The sequence below is a fragment of the Amphiprion ocellaris genome, chromosome 7 (assembly GCF_022539595.1).
Source record: "Amphiprion ocellaris isolate individual 3 ecotype Okinawa chromosome 7, ASM2253959v1, whole genome shotgun sequence".
NCBI classification, from domain to species: domain Eukaryota; kingdom Metazoa; phylum Chordata; class Actinopteri; family Pomacentridae; genus Amphiprion; species Amphiprion ocellaris.
In genome coordinates, this window is record NC_072772.1 from 30,296,742 (window position 1) to 30,311,904 (window position 15,163).

Here is a 15,163-nt window from a genome sequence, read left to right on the forward strand (position 1 = left end):
TCCCTAGGAACACAATAGTCATATTTACTCTTTTATTTTGGGGCTGTTTTTTCCATGTCAAATGCCGAGAGGGAGGTCTCTAACTCTCTCTGGAGCAGATTGCAACATGTTTTAGGGCTCTGGTGAACAGATTAAAGGTTGGCGAGCTGGATCTTTTGTTGAGCCACACTCAAACTCACACAGACATGAAACCTTCGAACGCTCTCAAACCTATACCCTTCAAGCATGTATGGCTCTCAGGGCTGTGCCACTATACTGACAGATGGTACCAAGAGGCCTGGTGTTGCGTCCCTGTGATGGCTCACCCGGAGCCCCATCCACAGTGCTCAGCATCACCACACTGCTCAGCTTGACACACAAGCCACCAGCCTTCCAGCTCCCATGAATAGATAGCCTCTGTTGACACGGCCAAGGTCATGTTCCTCACTGCCACAGTCAAGGGGCGTCAATATGCACCATTGAAAAGATGATGTTCTTAATTGAAATCTGTCTTTCTCAATCTTGTTGCCCTTATTTAATCTGTTTTCTGTGAAATTCTGTGTCCACAAGTGGGCCAATTATAGTGGCTAATGTGGATGGATGGTACAAAGAGTGGCTTTTTATCCATCCATGTTAATATCTTTTAAAAATGTATATTGTTTCCCTTTCTTTTTATTGTAACCATGAGAACTCTCTGGATTTTTTATTTTTTATTTTTTTTACCAGCTTCGGTATCCTTAAATAAACGTTCTGCTCACTACTAACCTAGACATTGACAGTGGGTGTAATACATTTTGTCAATCCAGAAAATAAATCAAGTATGTGCTCGTCTCTGAGAGGATCAGTGTATATAATACATATGTTTGAGGCTCTCATGCAGCAGGAGTCACTTTCAAAGTGATTCAGAGCTTCTGAGCTCATTAAATGTTAATCAAAAAATCTATTTTCAGATCACTCTGAGATCAGTCATGAGGATTTCAGGCCAGCTAGCAGGCCACCGCTTCTGAGTGGTGAGAGTTGACGGAACAGGATGGTCCTTTTTTGTTGGAAATGTTTGAAAAAAAAAAAAACACAATGTTTTGGCTTGGATTATAGTTTGTTTTTTGCAGTAATAAATAATAGTATCAGAATACACACTACAGTGGTCTGCCCTTGAGAAAATCTCAAAAGACTTAAGTGGCTTCATCTTTGAATTCTGAATTGAGGTCTACTCTTGACTGGGGTCCATTTTTAAATGGCACAAAGGCAGGAGTGAGGCAACCCTGTCTCACAATGGCTTTTTGCAACACATGCACTGTCCTTTCCATTATTCATGATGTGTTTTCACAGACAGTGCCTTGAACCATGAGGAGTACTCCTGTCTGTCTTCTCCAGAAGGAGCCCTGTGGAATGAGGGAAAGTGTGCATGAGCTGCACACACTAGAAGGACTGTTTTCATCCGCATTTGGAGAAAAACAGATGTCCAGTAATGTTTAACAGTGTGGATCTCAGTGAAGGCGGCAGAAGTTCATACTGTAGATGAACTTTAACTGGAGCACTTGCAGTTTAAAATTGTGTGTGCCTCTGTAAATCTGTGTTAACTTGACATCAAACAGCCAGACTGTCTTTGCATCAGCTGATAAGATTTCTTCCTCTAGTCTATATTAAGAACTGTTTTGTATTGAGGCTCACTTTTGTGGGATGTGCATTCAAGTCATTGCTTTTGTTTTTGTGGCTGTTGCGTGAAGTTTTGCATTTTATAGTTTTGTTTAAATATACAAATCTGTTTTTTATTAGAGTAAAAATGTACTACTAAGTGTAAGCAGAATTACTTTACACTTACCTGAACAGCCTATGTGCTTGTTTTTGGCCCATTATGTGCAAATGTTATGTTTTTTTTACCCTATCCTTTTGTAGTTATCAATGTAAAACTATTAAGATTTCCATATTTGAGGACTCAAACACCTTGAGTTACGTAATACACATAACACTGAACTATCTTTGAACTTGTTTTTTAAATGCATACCTCAAGTCTCCTGCCTATTGGATCAGGCTTGGCTTCCAAATTAGTTGTGATAAAACAAATTCTGCTTGCAGGTACAGGTCTTAAACTCAGAATTGAGAGGACCAAAAAGAAACTTTCCACTCTCAGCACATGAATTTTAAAAAGCCAACTCTGAACAGACATTATTCTGCGCAGTGAAGGGCAAACATCCAAGAGAGGTAACAATGACCATAACAGATTTTTCAGCGGAGGGACACTTTTCAGCTAGCAGCGGGTGTCTGTGATACAGCTTTAAAAGTAGGCTTTGCCCCCAGATGCAGCACTAGACAGTGGTAACAAATTATTGTCAAAAATCTAATGGAAACTAATTGGTCACTCTTGATTAACTTCAAAACCCCAGATTTCTTGTTTTTCCTCATGCCTCCATACCAATCATTATAATGGAACAAGAGCAAAATTCAGCTGCTTGCAAGTTAATTTTCCTGCTGCACTAAAGTAAACTGTTTGCCTAGAAAACTGGTTTTGCAATCATGCTCAAGAAAATGCTCTGTGCTAATGTTAAAGATGATAGTTTATGTGAGTGGCAAGTGTAACGGTGGGTTACATGTAAACTCCGTAGCATGATGAGTAACGGCTCATTTCAGTGTCCCTCTTCCTCTCTGTGACCCGCCACCATCATCATTACTGTCATCACCCATTCAGCATGTTGAAACACACACGCACTTATTAGCTTTAATACAGGAGGCTCGGTGAGTCACAGACATTTGCACCTTGATTAACATGTGTGGATGTATCTCTGAACTATTGTTAGGAGCATTAGCAGAAGTAATACAGACATGAACAGAGTAGAAATGCAGTGAACTGCAGGATTCACTCCAAACCCTCAGGCTATGAATCATCTTAATGTAATGTTTGCCAGCAGGTGGAAATGACTCAAATTTGTTCCCACAGTGAAATATGCAACACACTGATACTCCTCTCCTATGCTCAGGCTGGTGTACAATCAGAGCCGTTTTGTTTCCATGCAGGCAGCACATTAAAATGTGGTCAGATAATCAGCCATTTTTATGTGTATACAACAGTGTGAATGAGATTGCCCCCTAGATAAACAGTTACTTTCTGACTCATAGGCTCATTAGGCTCATGTGAAAGAAGAAACTCCATTATTTTGTTGACATGACAATGATGTTTATTCCTAAATATATAAATAATTTTGTTTTCGGAATGATGAAATGCACATTTTGTTTTAGTTTCACTTTTATGGAGCTTTACCGAGCGGTTCAAGTTGTGAGTCGTGCTTATGTTCCTATTACCTTTAAATGAAGACATAGGCATAGGACAAAAGGAAATCAGATATCAGCACCAGCATGTTAAGCAGAATCTCAGCCACAAAGGAGAGACTCTGCTATCTAACGAAGCACAATGGATGAAAATATAATGTATGCAAATGAGGGAAACAGACAAAGACTCTATTCTTCTCTCTGCAGTCTGTCGACTGTATCAGATTCCTAACTGTCTTCTCATCCCATCCACTGCGCTCAGACTACATCATATCAAAACACTTTTTCAGTGCCTCATAGCTGCACTGCAAGCATTTCAATAAAACTGTATATTCATGTATTATGTGTAATCTAAATGCATCTACATGGCCTTACAAAGTGATGTGACTGGGTGATTTATGACAGAATAAAGAATTGAGACATCTTTGCTGTGACTGTAGAATCAACAGTGAATAAAAATGGTTTCTGTTAAAAGATTTAGAAATTGAGTTTCAGAATTTGGTCAAGCTCCCTGCATCTCCCTTCGTGCTATTTTTTTTTTCCCCCAAATGGCTTAGCTGCTGAGGTCTTTTTTGGAAAATACTTACCGAGTAAATAGAATCAAGGTGAGGTAAAGCCTTCTTTTTTGTATTTTCTAATTGTATTTTCATTGTGTTGTGTTTTGCAGCTTCAAGGCTCCCTGCGAAGGAAGATTGAGGGACATGCACCAGGGCATACACCAAAGCAGAACGGCCTCTCCTGTGGTTTTACCGGATCGGACTTTAAGCGAGTCCGCGTGGACGCCGGTGGTCTGGGACATGGGACCTGCAACCACAACTTAACCCAGTCACACTCTCTGCAAGGCTCCTCAGCCATGGGCATGCAGAGGAAAAATTACATGATGCCCCATGGATTGGGGTCAGACATATTCAACATGACCCTGAAAGAAATGAAAAAAGAGCCCACTGAGGTCCAGTCTTGTGGCCAGTCAAACGCAGAGATGATTTTTGACTTCAAGGACGAAGGTGGCGTTCATATTGACCCAGAGCTCCAGGATCTGTTTGACGAGCTGACAAAGACAGTTCCCCCTCTGAATGACCTGGAGTTTGAAAAGATGCTGAAGCAGGATGATACATTCGGTTTGGATCTAGGTCGGCCGAGCTCAGCAGGAGCAACTGCCGGTCTGTGCTCCCCGATGGACAAGCCGATAAAGACGGAGCACTCGCCAGATTTCGGCAACGTTCACTGTGGCTCGCCACAGCTTCGGCCGGCCTCAGCAGGACCATCCTTCACATTGACCAGCACCTCTTCTACAACCACGTCACAGAAAGCTAACACTCAGGCGGGACACCCTAGAGCCATGCCCTGCTGGCCAGAAATATCCCACGCAGAGCAGCTGAAGCAGATGGCAGCGAACCAGCAGCAGCCGAGCTCTCTTCTCCATCACCACCACCAAACGCCACCCGTGGGGTTGACCAGCTGGGCTCCCGCCATGAGCACCCACTCCTCCACCAGCACCTTCCCCCAAGACAAGGTCTCCAGCCCATCCCCACTCAGCCAGCAGAGGATCGGGCCACACAGTAAAGGGATCAACAGCTGCCTGTTCAAGTCAAACGGCCACAACGGCTCCCATCATTTGGACATGAAGGTTCTCAACACCAAACCCACGTTACACTTCAGCCCCAAAGCGCCCCATTCTGCCAGCCAACCGATGTCTATCATGGCCAATCCGGTGAGCAAGACGGAACCGCAGCAGCAGTCGACGTCACCGGGTCAGAATCAACCACATCCAGGTCACCATTTCCAGAACCAGCAGATCGCCGCATCGGGGCCACTTTGTCTGCAACCCAAAACTGTTCCTGCAGGGCTGCCATTCAGACTGTCTCAGCAGCGACAGGTAAGGATACTGTCCAAAATTCCCATGCACATGATTGCTCTTATCTGAAACCTTTAGCTGTAAACTTTGAAAAAACTGAAAAAAGTAATTTCAGCTCCATGACAGAGCCGCTTTGACCATAAATAGACTTTTGAAGGCTATAGAGGAGCATGAATTTCAACTGTACGATAAACATTAAAATCAGGATTTCTGTGTAGATCCTCAGTCATCCTGGTCCTAGGAGCTTTAGTAGAAAGCAACTGGACTTCGAACAACATAAAGGAGAAGTCCAGTTGCTTTCTACTGAAGCTCCTAGGATTTAAATTACGGGTTAACTCTTTGATGCGCAACATGGGTCAATAGTGACCCAAATCCAATGGAAAAATCTCCTGACTTACACTGCGCATCAAAGGGTTAAACTACATCTAACTGTCATCACAAATGTTATTATATTGTAAAATAATCCGCTCAAAGACATTGGAGTTTTTTTACACACACGTACCTATAGTATCATATGTGCTAGCAACAACACTACACAGCTAGTGCCATTAAATCGAGGTAATTGTTAAGTTAATAGCAATACAGTGCCATGATTTAAAAGTGCAAATAGTGTAAGAAGGTGAAACTCTTAACATTTTCTGTTGCGTAGTTCAAATAACTTGCTTGTGTGTTTTATTGCATGATAAAGAATGGCAGTGGTTGTCCTTTTGTCTGCTAAACGTGAACTGACAGGATACAAAGCAAAGTCAATCTTGCTCACTTTCGTCTTCTTCTCTTGGTTTCCTCAGTTTGCTTGCAGCAGCAGCAGCCAGTCTGCTGTCTGGAACAGCTACAATGCAACACTGTTTGCTTTGGGACTTTATTGTTATTGTTCTTGTTAATGTCTGTGCCTTTGCTGTTGTGACTCCCTTCAATATGTATTTCCCCTGAAAGTGTTTTGACGATGACACAGATTGCCAGAGCATGGTGGATTAACATGCAGGACTTCTAATTTCTCTGCTTGTCATGGTGGCTCCCTGTCAGGGCACAGATATGCACAGCGGGATTTGCTAATTGGAGGTTGTTAGCTACAAGGGACAAGTGGTGGAAAATGACAGTAATCTGCTTAGCCTGGTGCCGGAGGTTGAATCACTGATTTGTTATGATTGGGGAGATTTAGACTGTCCCCTCTTTCATTTTTGCACCAACAGTATCTGTGGCTGTCTTTGTGTGAAATGATAATGCGAGCCTCACAAGAGAGCTCTCATAACCTCTACAGATCAAGGGAAGTGCTTGAGTGACTGGGAAGAGGGAGGGAGAGAGAGAGAGAGAGGGAGGAAGGGAGGGAGGGAGTTACAGAGGCATGGAAGTAAACAAGGTAGGATGACAAAATACATCATCGTGCACAGATAAAACAAGACCAGTTTTACCACTATAGCAGGCAGGCATTTACACTCTAAACAGTGCATGTTCACAGTTGTCTTAAAACTCTTTACAATTGTTCATTTCCCAGAGGTTTCCCATAAATGCTTGAGGCAGATATATAAAAAGATTTCAAGTGTGCTAAATATTTTATAGAAGCAAATGAACACTTTTCTGGCCACCAAATGACCCTTTTTTACCACATGCACGATCTTATCTATAAACACAATATATCAATTCAAAGGATCAAAAGTATTGGTTATGTAGCATTAGTGTTACCATTAACATTAACAGTAAGGATAATAGCACAAGCAACGTAGCATGTTTATACGCTAAATCATAAGCAATAGAAGATGGTGCGTAATTAGAAAGTACAGCAGTGAGGAAGAAGGGGAAGAGTGGAAGAGAGCTGGATATCAAATCATGAAAAAGCCTTAAATGGATTTTGATAAATTATTAACAAAGCAAAGTTTTCCAAAGCTCAGAGCTCCTGAAAGTAAAAGCTCGGTCACCTCGGAGTCTTTTAAAAACGCAGAGGATCTGAGGCTGTGCTGAGTTCAGGAGGGGTAAAGGTTTGATGAGACATCTTTCTCAAGGACACTGTTCCAACTGTGCTGTTTTGTTTGAACAAATAAAATATGCAAACATGAAACCAGGGAGGTGATAGTGTTGGAATTACGGAGAAGAAACAACTCATAATTTTAGAACAAGCGTTTAAAAATGCTGATAGTGCTGTTTGCAGTCAGCACAGAGAGGGTTACAAGTTCAGCTAATGAAGAAGGGACAGCTCACAGAGAGGAGAAAAAGAGTGCAGTCTCTTCCCACAGTGAACTGAATTAGTAATGCCAGTGAAATAAAGGTCCTGAAAGAATGCCCTGATCCCCTGTGTAACACTAGCGACTAGCAGTGGGCTTCCTCCCACTGACTCAAGCTGAAGACCTTTTTTTTTTCCCTGAGCTTTTGTGCTTGTTTGAAGCTTCTAACAATTTAATAATCAGCTGCTGAATCAAACATGTCAAAATTCAGACCTGCCACTGTGCAAATCTCTAATTATGAGGTCACACACACACACAAAAAAAAAAAAATACACTCCATCACGCACTTGAAGTATGAACACATTCTGGGGCAGCACACACTGGAGGACACTAATGCATTATGACACCTGAGTTACTGTGGTTGGTGGGTAATATTTCAAGGACAAAATTTTGTGTTGCTAGTCACGTTGGTTGCGTAGCCGTGTTGTGTATTTTAGCTAAAGGAAGAAAAAACTACTTTTGGGTGGACTACATGACTACTTCTTTTTTAAGGGCCAATTCTGGTGTAAATCTGCAGGTTGTTTTTGTTAATGATGACTGAAACTGATTTCCAATTTATTTATTTACATTATTATTGTAAATATAGTATAGTATTGATTTAGTCACAATTTTCTGAAAATCTGTATGAAATATTTTTGGTAGCTAAATGCCATAATGCCTGTACAAACTGATCAAATTACCTTTTTCTTAATTTAATTTAGCATAATATTATTGGACCGGCTTCATAATTAATGCTTCCTTGACACATTCATACATTATATATTATCTTAATTTAACTGTTTTGTTCTATAATTTTAAGCATTTAATGATTCTAATTAATTAGTGCCATTAGGACACTTTTGGATTTTTGTTTCTTTCAGCAGTGTACTAATAAATGTTTGTATTTTTCATTGTGAATGTATTCAAAATCACTTTTACAGACATTTGACAGGCAATCCTATCCAAAGAGACTTATCTGTCCACTCAGCATTGAATCACATGGAGACATTTGACAGCAGTTTCATCATCCCAGTTGTTAGCTTCAGCTAAAACCAGTTCCTATTTCAATACTGCACAAGAGATTTGCTTTCTGCAGAACAGAATACTCTCCTTACTGAAAACGCCGGAGTGCCACAGTAGCTGATAGTTACACCGCATGCCGTTCCTGCTTTGAATCATGCTTCGATCTCTCTCCCATTGTTTCGAATCCGCCTGTTCACTCCCAACTGTTCAATAGTGGCAAAAATGCCCCACCAAAAAATAATCAAAATCGGTTTTGTCGCATTAATCAGGATTCCTCAACTTTTCTTGATGATCCTGTGGCACCACATCCTTCAGTGAGGATAAGAGCGGGGCCACAGGGGTTGAGCCTACCAGGTCAGTGCTGTGAAGGGAGTACTTGTTTCCTGGGAAAGGGAGTCGTGGCCAAGTCCAGATGCCGAGGCGCTCCCCAGGGACAGCATCCTGAGACCAGACTGGAGGAAGTGCAGTGTGAGAGCCGGCAAGGCTGGGCCTGGATCACTGTCAGCTGCCTGCACTGCCTCAGGATGGGAGACTAAATCACTCCGCTCCTTCTCTCGAGCCCGAGCCACATGTGGTATTCATTTACAACAAGCTTGTGAAGAATGAGTGCGGGGGGGGGGGGCATGGAAAACAGCTTTATGACACATCAGGATAACAGAGAGGATTACTCAGTTGTACATGCTAAAACACCCCTCACTGGGTTTTTTTCTTCCAACAAAGATGGAACAAGTCCTCTCCAGTTTACCTCTGTGGGTAAAATGTCTGTGATGGTCACAGTTTCTTACAGTCTCGATAAGTGGCTACAATGAATCAAAGCCAGTGACTCTGCTTTCTAGAGTAACAGGAGAAACCGCTGTTTTGATGTTTCAGTCCTTGTGTAACCTCATTGCCATGCTTGGTTTGCTGTGTGGGTTGAACTCACGCAGAGAAAGGCGCGTATTAGCTTATGTTGAATGGCTTGTGACTCCTGACGAGTTTCAACTTCCCCTTATTCTCTAATCCAGCCTCCTTAGTTCTCCATATTTCACATGTGTGTATATATGTAGACACCCACACTTCCCCCTCTTTTATTTCTGTTTTTCTTTGGGGGATCACAAAGTCACCTCCCTGTAGATTCTCTGCGAAGAATCAAGCCTCTAAGTAATAGCTTCTGCTAAATGCACTGTTGGATTTCTAATCCATTTCACCCTGGGAAACATTTTAAGTCAACACAATGACTGACACTGTATACACACTGTGTGTTGACTTGGATTTGGTGCACATTAACCTCCTTCATGACTAATGCTCGCACTTGGTTGAAGCTTCGGCGCTGTGAGGGTGTCCTTGTGTCCACATAAAAGACGAGTTTTCCTTGGAGTGCACGGACGGTCTGCACAGCTGCCTAAAAAAGCTCCGAAATATGCAGCGCAAGGACATATAACAGCTCAAACACCCATGATGGTGAAAGCTTATCTTCAGAGCACACACTGGGGGACACGACTTCAAACAAAATGCTAGTTTGGACGCCTCAATTAAATGTGAGTGCTGCCGACTACAACATTTTAATCAGCGATAGTGTGTGGAGCCAAATGGGTTTCCAGAGGATGGCACGTCTCCTTGCCAAACACAACACAGTGATCAGTAAAGGAGAGCTTATTAAATGGAGGCAGTCCTGGTGCTGGCGCTTAACTTCCCATCGGCACACATTTCCTGCTGTCTCAGGGATTCTTTCCACTCTCTTTAGACACAATTATCAAGGGAGAGGCAGGCCTTGAGGAGGGCTCGCACCCCCCCTTCCAAAAAAAGCCTCTCTCCAAGTCTCCCTTTTTCATCTGCAGAGGGAGTAGCCTTGACCACAAATGGAGGTTGAATAGCATCTTTGACTCTGATATATCATGTCTTGTAGAGTTTTGCCCTCTAGTGGTCAAACTATTTTGCTGCACAGTTTTCTGTTTTCATAGCACTTCCTCAAGGTCCCAGAGAAAAAAGGGAAAAAAAAACACATCTACAAATGAAATAGTAGCACCACCGACGCTAATGTAAAACTATCCTGTGTCTCTTTATCAAAGGGGGTTCCTGCTGGTCCGAGGCTGCCCACTAATGGAAGTTTAGGAGTCATGTCGGCGCAGCCGAGGCCCTCGGCACCCAACAACCAGCAGAAAGTCCCGGCCAAAACTCAGGCCATGCAAAGGCAGCTGAACCAACAGCAGCACAACATCAGCAACTCAGTAAGCTGCATTTACATCATGCAGATTTCACTGGATAATAAGCATACCAGACTAATCGCTTAATAAATATTCACTATTTCATCTTTCCTTTCCAGGACAAAGACAACACACACGATCAGTTCAATCGTCATCTGACAAGACCGCCACCAGATTACAAGCAAACAAGAACCATGATGGGAGTTCAGCAAGGAAACATCTTCACAGGTATTATGTGTGTTTCTACAAATTTGGAAATGCTCTGAATGCTGACAGGTGAGGTCATGGTAACCAGTTTTTTTTCTGTTGTCTTTTTAGGTCAGAGTTCCTCCCAGTCTCCCAGTAATGGCCCTGACAGCAGTCTACAGTCCATAAATTGTCACCTCCCAGCTGGTTCTGCTTCAAAGATGAGCCCTTCACCATCAGACCGGAGATTCAGGATCGGGACGGACTGTCACCCGAATCCCTGTGTCAGCCAATTCCAGCAGCAAAACAGTCACAGTCGAATTGGACTGAATCAGAGTAAACCTCGGTTCCTGGGGCCAAATGCACAGGGAAAGTCCTTTGGGATGAACAGCGTAGCAGGAGTACAACAACACCAGAGAGCGACAGCTGACTTGCATTCCTCGGGGGTGGCAGGACAGCCTCTGGGAGGCCTGATGGCAAATGTCAGCATGGGCTGGGCTGCAGCCAACAAGCAAGTGCCAGCTGGACTCGGTGTGAGGCGACTCCCCAACCCGCTGCAGTCTCAGGGTGCTCAGGACCTGCCGAACCTTCCATACCAGCAGCGGCACATCGGACCTCCCAACCAGGTAGCGCCAGACATGGGGATGCTCCCTCTGAACCCAGCCTTGAGAGACGCAGGCCTCAGACCAAACCAGGCCATGATGGGTTCTCCATCGGCGGTGGGGAACCTGAACCAGGCGTCTCCTGAACAGAGGGTACCAGCAGGAAATTTTGCAGAACCCAGTCCCGGCTCGAGCAGCTACCAGAATAACCGATCCAACCGTCTGACCTTTGACTTCCTCCCAGAAGGAGACAACACAGTCCCAGGAATCAATGCAGACTCAGACTTCATAGACTCTCTGCTCAAATCTGGCTCTGGGAACGATGACTGGATGAAAGATATAAATCTGGATGAGATTCTGGGGAGTCACACATGAATTACTAAAAACCGACCCGTATAGAGGTCATGTATGTAAGGTGGAAGGGATAACATTTGTAAATAATGTTAAAATGGAATTTTATAAACTCATATTATTTGTTATCAAAGTATACTGAAGGGTTTTGTATTGTATTTACTGTGAAAGGAAATTTGTGTTTTGTCCTTAGTACTCTGCAAATCTGTTCCTGCTATAGTGGCCAAGAAGCTGTCTGTCCTGCTCTAGTGCTGTTCTATAGGAGAAAATACAAAAATTCTCACTGTGAAAAGAAAACATTGCTGTTACTTTCAACCCCCTCCTGGTTAAGTTTCTAAAGCATCCACTGTTAAGCATGACAAGGTATTTACTCCCTCAAGTTTTACTACCATAAACACAAAGAATCTTGCCACAATAAGTTTTTATTCCTTACTGTTCGAGCCTTTTCATCTGTGGTAGTTTTTGATGCAATTTAAATAATGTAACCATTTTTTTTTCATGTGATATTTAATAATTATTGGGATAGTATTTAGGCATTATAATACATGTAATTAATAAAATTTATTTGAATAAAGTAATGCTTTTGTTTTTTTTCTTTAAGAGATCTTTTATTTTTGTATAGTATGTAATGAAGATGAGTTCAGTTTAAAAAAATTAACGATAAGCTAAAAGACAGACTCTAACCACATTTAATTGCATTTTATTTTTACTCGACCAATCAACGGTAGTAGAAAGACTTTATTTCTCTCACATTGCTGAAAACTTTTAGTCAAAAATATTCAGTGCAAATAACACATTTTGCACTTTAATGTGTTAGATTTGAACGATTATGCTGAAAACAGTGCCACTGCTTTCTTGTAACTGGAGTTTTTGGTGTGATATGATCAGGAACTCCTTTTTCCTGATGTGCTTGAGCTTCGGAGGTGTTTAAAACATCCTCTGAGTGTGTCTCTTGCTGCTTGCTGAATTGTTCTGTGGGTTTTCCAACTTTTTTTATGATGCTGGGTAAAAATCTGAAGGTGGTAAAGTCAAACATAACAGTAACAGGTGTATAACTCCTGCAGTTTTCCCTGGTGGATTAAAAACACTTCAAGTTCGCAATATCACACTAATGATCCTGATGCTGCACTTTATAAACCAGTAAAAAGATAAATTACACAGACTATTTAGTGTTCGTCCTGATCGTGCAGGAATCCAAGGTTATTGTGTTGTAGTACAAACCTTTGAGTAAAGTGTATACATACTTAAAACATGTTGAAATGTGATGCACAGGAAACAATTTTTTATTAATTAATCAAGTCAGCAGTGATTCCAGTTTGAATATGTGTCTTTATCCGCTACAATTAATTCTCTGCATGAACATGATCGGCTTCTAAAACAAAATGTTTAGCACAGCCAGCCTCGTTAACATCAGCACAGAGAACAACAGAGCTGCAATATTGTTATGTAATTATGATATCCACATAAAATGTCACAAGGTTCACCTCGGAACAGTACGAATGACACCGGTTGTGTTTGTTACCCAATTACAAAGGATGTCAAAACATTTGTTTAAGAGGCGTTGGACAATGTAAATGCTATTATTCAAAAGCATTCCATTTATCAGCAAAAATATGGCTCACTGAGATGCTCTCTAAATGAATTTATCCTCCTGCCCTGTGAAGTATGAAGTGCTGCACTGCCAAGTTTCAGATCAGACCTGAACCCCAACAGACTTTGATATCACCTATAACAGATGGAGACTACTACTGTGACAACTGTGCTACAACACCTTATTTTTTATATCTAAGAACAGGTAAAAGACTATTTTTATTTTTATCAGGAGCATCACTGAGTGCAATACAAAGGTGTTATTTATTTATTTAAATGTCAAAGCAGGAGAAACCTACTGTCCTCTGAACTAGATAACTAACAAACATAAAAATCTTCAAGTACAACCTGCATTATTCTGTTGTTATAAATACTCTCTTCCTACAATATCTCTGAACAGATTTCAGAACATTCTGGACTATAGTACGCATGCTGCTTTTTGTAAAAGTATGTTTTTATACCATTCTTGCTTCGGTAGCATCCCAATTGCTCACACTATTGTTTCATTTTGTAGTCCACATGTGTGAAAGGACTACAATACCCCTAAGTACTGCAGCTGCACAGATGTTTTACATTGGGGCTAATTACAGGAAAGTCTATATACACACTCAAATGTCTCTTCGGTCGGTTTGCCTGAATGCATGAAGGTCGAGGAATGAGTGTTTCTGTATTTTTGAAACAAGAAGGTTCAACATGTGACTGTCCTGCAGTCAGGTAAGGTGTGAAAACTTAGCGATCACTTTAATACGGAATTTCCCCAGAAAAAATAATCAGTTTAGCACCTCATTACTTTTTTGTTAGCAGTTCATCCCAACTTTTATTAAAGATCTACTTTAGTAATTTGAAAGTTTATTTTGAAGTTTATTTCACCAGAGGTATTGGTGTGTAATTCTTGTTTTCCTTGATGGTCATTGAGTCACAGATAGAATCACAAATTAAATGTTTGTTTTGACAGTTTTATTTAGGAAGCATTCCTTGCAAAATGTTCCACTTTAGTTTATTAAAGGTTACATAAATCACAGGGAAAAAAATACAGAACAAAAAAATATGGAGATAGAGGAAAGGGACATATATAATCGTATGCCCTGTGCCTTTCATGTGCAGAGTTTGTAATTAACAAACACTACTCCCCCATGTTCACAATGGGGATATGCTATTTTTCTAACTTGACGCTTTTATAACTCAATTTTAGTTACTTACTGTGGCCACTAGATGGCATTGATACTTAAAAGTAGAATTGGTATACAGTTAATAGATGGTACAAGCTAGTAAGCTGTTAACAAGGCTAATCAGTTAGCTTGACCTTCCGAATAACCTAAAATTAAATAATTATGATTGATCAAGCTATTGCTTTTTTTGAAATACATTTTGGACGACATACAAAACTATGGCGTTTTAGTGACATTTTGGACAACATAGTGAACTAAGACGTTTTTACCCTATTTTGGATGACATACTGAACTATGATGTTTTTTTGACATTTTGGACCACATACTAAACTATGACGTTTTTGTCATATTTTGGACGACATACTAAACTATGATGTTTTAGTGACATTTTGGACCACATACTAAACTATGAGGTTTTTGTCATATTTTGGACGACATACTAAACTATGATGTTTTAGTGACATTTTGGATGACATATTAAGTTATGACGTTTTAGTGGCATTTTGGACAACATACTAAACTATGACATTTTTGTCATATTGTGGACGACATACTAAACTATGACGTTTTTGTGACATTTTGGACGACATACTAAACTATGATGTTTTTGTCATATTTTGGACGACATACTAAACTATGATTTTAGTGACATTTTGGACGACATACTAAACTATGACGTTTTTGTCATATTTTGGACGACGTACTAAACTATGATGTTTTAGTGACATTTTGGACGAATCGACATATTAGTTATGACGTTTTAGTG

At 41.0% G+C, this 15,163-nt stretch overlaps 1 protein-coding gene across 1 annotated transcript in view; it reads left to right on the forward strand.

Moving 5' to 3' along the window:
- Positions 1-12,212, forward strand: part of zmp:0000001236 (mastermind-like protein 2) — a 35,287-nt gene extending 23,075 nt beyond the window's left edge. Inside the window, exons 2-5 of the mRNA XM_023262786.3 lie at positions 3,911-5,119; positions 10,365-10,523; positions 10,619-10,727; positions 10,818-12,212. Coding sequence (XP_023118554.2) covers positions 3,911-5,119; positions 10,365-10,523; positions 10,619-10,727; positions 10,818-11,662 — 2,322 coding nt within the window. The 3' untranslated portion in view covers positions 11,663-12,212. The remainder of the gene's footprint in view (positions 1-3,910; positions 5,120-10,364; positions 10,524-10,618; positions 10,728-10,817) is intronic.
- Positions 12,213-15,163: the final 2,951 nt, after the last annotated feature.